The sequence below is a fragment of the Primulina tabacum genome, chromosome 15, assembly GCF_025594145.1.
Source record: "Primulina tabacum isolate GXHZ01 chromosome 15, ASM2559414v2, whole genome shotgun sequence".
NCBI classification, from domain to species: Eukaryota; Viridiplantae; Streptophyta; class Magnoliopsida; order Lamiales; family Gesneriaceae; genus Primulina; species Primulina tabacum.
In genome coordinates this window covers 14,189,599-14,196,148 of record NC_134564.1, presented here as the reverse complement: position 1 = coordinate 14,196,148, position 6,550 = coordinate 14,189,599, and the positions used below count along the sequence as shown (strand labels likewise).

General features: G+C 37.3%; 1 protein-coding gene across 1 annotated transcript; it reads right to left on the bottom strand.

Annotated features, from left to right (window-relative positions):
• Positions 1-4,282: 4,282 nt before the first annotated feature.
• On the bottom strand, positions 4,283-6,273 carry LOC142525899 (agamous-like MADS-box protein AGL18). The gene is made up of 8 exons (XM_075630185.1): positions 6,008-6,273; positions 5,326-5,401; positions 5,171-5,226; positions 4,987-5,086; positions 4,859-4,900; positions 4,716-4,757; positions 4,449-4,624; positions 4,283-4,367 (listed from the first exon to the last, which is right to left on the bottom strand). Exons 1-8 carry the CDS (start codon positions 6,271-6,273, stop codon positions 4,283-4,285), a joined length of 843 nt encoding a protein of 280 aa, XP_075486300.1.
• Positions 6,274-6,550: the final 277 nt, after the last annotated feature.

Genomic DNA, 6,550 nt, shown 5'->3' with positions numbered 1-6,550 from the left:
ACTGATCGGTAACTGGCTACCGGGGAGGCTGAAACTGAACTGAGCTGGCCGGTCACTGGCGACCGGGTGGTACCATACTGAACTGATCGGTCACTGGCGACCGTATAAAATAACACTCCCACATAGTGAATGAACCACAAGCCATATCGCATAAATCTCAAAAATAATCATTTTCTCTTTAATGCACGTAAAATAATTAACTGGCATAATGAAAATTCCTGTAATTTTACCAACTGGATTGGATTGGTTCGTTCTCAGGCTCGCTGCAACCTAACTGTGCCATGAAAAATATGCAATAGTTTAAACATGACCAACTATGCAATTTACGTTCAAAAGATGCGACTATGACGCCTAATGACTTCGCATTTAATCATGACTCCGAGCCAACCTGAACTGACACTGAACTGACGTATAGTCATGATTAAAATACGCTGAAAAATCATAAAATAATGTTCCTAAAATGATAGGGTCGAAATCTAGGTGGAATGGAGGCCAAAACACGAAACGCTCTTTCGAGAGTCAATTTGGCACATTGCACCGTAAATTCTCGTACGACCTCAAAAATGATCCAAATTACGAACGGTTGAAAACATGACCTTCATAACTCAATGAGGCACTGTCCAGTCCAAGGCCATGGGCTAAAAGCCAACCAAGAACTCGAACGAGCCTCTGAACCGACACAGCAACTTGCTGTAATTTCCAGCAGCTGCGACCTAGCTTGCATCGCGCCGTTTGCGAGACTTTTGGCCATTGGGGCTTGAACCACCGACCAAAGCCTCTCCACAACGTCCCAAGGAATGATTTGAACCATGGCTAAGGGCCCTAGGCCAGCCACAATTCGCCTCATTCCAGCAACCACCCGAAAGTTCTCACCGAGGGCCCTCATGCGTGCGTGTGTAGTGTTTATGCTATGATCGATGTCTTGCGTCGTTCCAGTGGCCATTTGATTGACCATGGCACGATCTAGACATCTAGGAGCATGATATGAACCGTGGCTAAGGGCCATAGGCCAACCAAGATCCACACCAAGCCAACCAACTCGAAGTACAGGTGCTGTCAAAACCAAAGGGGCCGAGAGGGGAGGGGGCTGTTTTCACGTTTTGATTAAAAACCGAGGGGCCATGGACCAAGCCACCAAAAGGGCAACTTAGTCACGTCTTAGACATGCTAGGGAAGTGATCCAACCATGGCTAAAGGCCCTTGGGGCAGCCAAGATCAGATCCTTCCTCCTTGACATCCAAACTGAATTTTCGAATCACATTTCTGCACTTATGGGGAACTTGCTGTCATTTCGGTTTTCCAGCAAGTATGGGGCTGGTTTGAATGGACCAACATGGTCCTAATGCATCCTACTACATGTATACAAGCCGCCTTGGGAGCCTGGAGTCGATCCAATACCTGAAACCATCAAAACTCAGAAAAACGTGAAGCTTGTCAAGGGAAGTCGAAAATTCTGCATGTGTGTTCCAAAATATTTTGACATGGATCTCGATTTTTGCTTGCTACAACATGATCATGTACTGAAAAATAAATGATAATATGACTTGATTGAGGTTTGAAAGAAATCTAGACATGCCTGGTTTCGTTTCGAAAGAAAACGAACGAAACAACGACGACGCGGCACGGAGGAGGTGGAGCGCTTCTTGTCTACCTTCCTTGAACTCGATTTTCTTGCCTTTCTCCCTAGCTATGGCTTACGATTTTTACCTCTGAAAAGGGTCTTATTTTCACTCAGATTTCGAAAGAAAGGAGAGGGGGAAAAATGGTTAGGAGGGTGAGGGAAGTGGGTGCAAGATATAAGGAAGGATCAAGACCAAGTCCACTCCCTTTGAATTTGAATTTTGAATTATGGTTTGAAATCAAATGAGTTGGTGGATGCTTCTAGGAGGTGGTGGCCGAAATTTATCTTGATTCTAGACTAGGATATGTCCATTTATTTAATTAAATTGTGCTACCAAAAATCCTAGAATTATCCTACTAATTACATGCAAAGAATTGGTCAAAGTTGATGAGTTGGAAAATGAATCTTCTAGCACTAAGGGTGGCCGAAAAATGCATGATAAAATAAAGGGAAATGTTGATTATCTAGTCAACTAATAATCCTTGAAAGCCTTACTAATCCTTTAAATAATTTAGTGAGCTAACCCCTTAATTTAATAACTTAAATGAATTCATTTCTTAATCACTTCAAATAATTAAATTAAATCTTCAAACCTCCCTTTCTAACTTAAATGAACTTAGTTACTAGCTAAATTAACTTCTGGAAATAATTCTCGAATCTTAAATTCTATCTCAAAACTCCAACTCCGGTCCGGCCTCACTGAAAATACTGAAATGCTAAAAATCATACTACTGAACTGAAATAATAAATAATTAACTTCAAATAAATGCATTTAAAATAATCATGCAATGAAGTCAATTAAATTTAAAAAATCTAGAATTATGCATGGCTTATACGTCTACTGATTTACGGGTTTTACAGCAGCGCTTGAATAGTAACCTCATGAACAATAACCTTTTTTTTTCAATTTTTTTTAAATTCGGGCATTACAAATAAGGGAGAACAGAAGCATGTGTGCCGCCAGCAGAGTACCAGAAACATAAGCTAGCATGTGACCGCTAGCACCTACGTGCCTAGGAGGCGCAAAAAGTAGAAGCGCGCAACCACGCAGAAGCAGGAGACAGAAACAGCACCAGTCACACACTAGCGTGTGACGTAGACCTGTGCGAGCTTCTTCATAGGTCTCGGAACATGGACACAAATATAAATATTGAAATCCTAACCACGAAAGAGGAGCTGCAGATGCATGAAAAACAAATACAAAGAATGAAGAACGAAGTGGGAAGATGGGAGCGCATCTACCAGGAATGGAGTCGCAGTTTCAGATTCTTTCTCTTATTCTTCTTACTATTTCTTAGGCGATTATTTTGATGTTGAAAAACATTAATTTGTTTTATCTTTTTTTTTCATCATGAACTGATTTATTTAATCTAGAGGACAACGTAGCTTGGTCGAATATATATTTATAAATTGTTGATTTACGTATGCGAATTTCTTCTTGATTTATTTATATTATGCGGATTCTAGCGATTTCAATTACTTGATCACTAATTGGAGTGTCATATTTATTTGAAATCTATCACTCGGGAGAGAGATTTAAAATAGAACCATATGAAAATATATCATTAGTGTTTATATAGTTTAGAAGATCTAAAACTCCATCGAATCAATTAAAAGAATTAATATGCTATTGAAATTATTTATTGTTTGATTTTTAATAGGGATATTGAAATCGATATTAGATAATTAATTTCTACATTCTACTTGGGAAAAGGAGTATGTATATTTGAGAATTCTAAGGTAGTAAACGGGTCGAATTTATAAATATAGATGTCAATGATAATTCAATATTGTAAAGACCAAGTGAAGCCGCACGTATAGATTCTTATTTTAGGTTATTTTAGATCGTTTGTGTGCTTTAATTCATTTTAACTTATAATTATCAATCAACAATCGATTAAATTTTCTAAATAAAGTCTGACTATTCTAATTATGGTAAGTAATAATATATTATTAAATTGCACACTCTATGAGAAAGATATATGCTTAAATCGAGTACTAAAACTTGACACCGTATACTTGCAATTAGCAAATATAGCAACAATGTGTGTGTGTGTATATATATAGGGACATCTATTTTAATTGAAGAAGAATTAGAAGCAATGAAATGTGGGTTAGTCTAGAAGACCAATTTTGATTCATACAGACGTACAGTGGTCGTGCTCGAACATGAGTCAATGCTTTTCAGTACAAATCCGAGTTTTGATTTGCACACCTTACTATACAATAAGTACATCAAACGAAATGTTTCAAATTGCTAATTACTTCCATTAGTAGGCCTCAAACCAACTATTAATTTTCATTCACATTCAACCCAAATTTTCAACATAAACACGTACATAGAAATATACGTAAAAATTCATTAGAATTCTTTAAAGGGGAGGCTGCAAGTCCATAAAGCTAATCACCTGGTGTTTTATACATTCCCAAAAACCATATGTGCGATGAGAAATATAGAATAACTAAATCAAGACATAGATAGATCATAAAATCATCAAAGCAAAAAATATATATAAACCACAAAAGTAAGGTAGTGTTTGTAAATATTCGAAAAAGTGATTATAGATAATTTTTTATATAAAGTTGTACAACTTTGTAAAAAAAAAGTTCATAATAATTTTTTTAAACATTTGCAAACATTCCATAAACCGCCGGCTGGTCCTATATCGAAAGAAAAGTATCGGCATTGCTTCTTATTTCCTCGCATGGAGTTTTCCTTTTTCCACAAACCTTGGAAGTTGAAGGCCTACACGAAAAGCAAGACACACATACTCCTAGTAGGAAAACAGTAACATAAAAGGCCGAAAATTCGGAGAAAATGTCTTACCCCAATTGCAGGTTGGTGTCCACTAAGTCTGCATCTCCAGTGCTAGTATCGCAAGCTAGTTGGGGACTGGCAACGCCTTGTCCGAGCTCGAAGTTGCTCTGCCCCTTCAACTGGTACTCGAGAAGAATTGGTTGTTGATAGCTGATCGGGGCACAAAGCCTTTCAAGGTTTTCAACCTATGAATCATATTAAGCCAGTGCAGATTACTTAGATATATTCACATCAATAGCCGAATTTCGCAACGCAAAATGAGAGAGCTACACATGCCTTTTGGCGTAAAGTCACATTCTCCTGCATGGATTGTAGCTCCTGAAATAAAATTAAAATAAGGGACAAATGTTTTTCAATTTTCCTCCAGGACCCGTACGAGAAATCAGCTGATGCACAAAATAAGAGATTAATCTGCATACATTATCCCTTGATTTTTGAAGTTTCTGGACCAATATTGCCTCCTGAAACCGTAGCATTGTCTTTTATTGTTAGCAATCAAAGAGTAATACGTTTGTTTTAAGTCCACAGTTTAATTTAAAGGACAAACCTTCCTATCCTTAATGCACAATAACCCTTCGTTTAGTTGTTGTTCGAGTTCTTGCAAATCTTCGCGACTCATGCTATCGAGATTCCTCCCCAACACATGCCTGCAAATTAACAGAAAAGACACAACACAACACAACACGGATTTTCGAAAAATACAAGAATCTCATTTTTGTGAGAAAACATACTGGTCCTCCTTTTGTTTGAGCTTTTCCATCTCTTCTCTCAGAACATCCTCTTGCCTCTGTTAAGAGAACAAACCATACTAAATCCGATACATATAATGAATATGTGGAAGGATTAAAAGTCCATAGATATGTCAAATTTTAAGCATCACACGTACCTCTGGATCGTGGTTCACCGGAACACCTTTTTTAATTCGCTGGCACTCTTCAAATCTCTTCATTATTTTCGCCATGCTGCAGTGATCAAGGGAATCATCGTTCAACTGATCAGCTTATCGTGTTGCATGATACTACTTATTGCATATCTTAGTTCAACCAGTTTCGAATTCTTATACAACCTATCTTTCGAACATCAGCGTAGTTTTTCGGTTTCTCAGATCTCCATACAACTTACCCGAAAAACAAAAACAAAACAACAGCCATGTGTATTCAAAGACAATTTACTATAAATAACAAGCTTTGATATCTTTAACGCCTACCCCACCCCTAGCTAGACTCAACCAGAGTTCCTAAAGAACCGTGAACCGCAACCTAAACCGTTCTCTCAAAAACCAAAACCAAAACTAAAACAAAAACCCAGAATTTACAAACCGGTTTGGTACAGGTTCCTAAAAGTTAGAGGCCATTACCGAAATCATACTATAATCTGAAACTGTAAATTTGATTTAAATTCTATAGTACCTATAATATCGTAGATAATTTAGTTTATAAAAATCAAATCAACATTATTATAGTATAATTGTTAAATAATTAACTTTAATTAGTTTTGTTACCACATGAATCCATACTCTTTTGTTTCTCATATTAAATCACCGAAAAAATTCTCATGAACGAACAAACACATGAATAAATCCCAAAGAAACAACAGAAAAGGAATTCTCAGAAACGAAGATAGCAGCATAGAGGGCGTACTCGGAACTAGCATATTCGAACAACTTCCCGTCGTTGGAGTATCCAATAATGGCAACTTCGGAACCGCAGAGAATAGCTAATTCACTCGCCTTCTTAATCAAACAATCACGCCTCTTGATGAACGCACTTTTGATGCCGCTGCTACTTTTGCCCTCGGTAATTTTCTCTGCGGAATCCATCTTCTCAGAAGCCATTGAATTGTTTTTACTCTTCAAAATCGCACAAAAATTCACCTATCATAATCCCAAAACGGCGGCTCTATGTACTCTGTGGCCTGCTTCTTCTATTATAACAAGGATAACACGAGGAAATAAAAGGATGCATGTAGGACTCTTTGAACAGGAGACGTACTTATAGTGCTTTTTTTTTTTATTATTATTGGTGGTTTAGATTTGGTAAAATCTTTAAAGTTCTAATTATAGAAGTATTTAGATCGACAAGTCTCGTTTTTTATTGGCAGAGCGATAAATT

Excerpts from the sequence above, each read along its gene's own strand:
- LOC142525899 (XM_075630185.1), bottom strand. The coding sequence starts at position 6,273 with ATGGCTTCTGAGAAGATGGATTCCGCAGAGAAAATTACCGAGGGCAAA. Across the intron at positions 5,227-5,325 it reads CGGTGAACCACGATCCAGAG|AGGCAAGAGGATGTTCTGAG; the intron begins GTACGTGTGATG and ends TTCTCTTAACAG. Across the intron at positions 4,901-4,986 it reads TGTGCATTAAGGATAGGAAG|GAGGCAATATTGGTCCAGAA; the intron begins GTTTGTCCTTTA and ends CTACGGTTTCAG.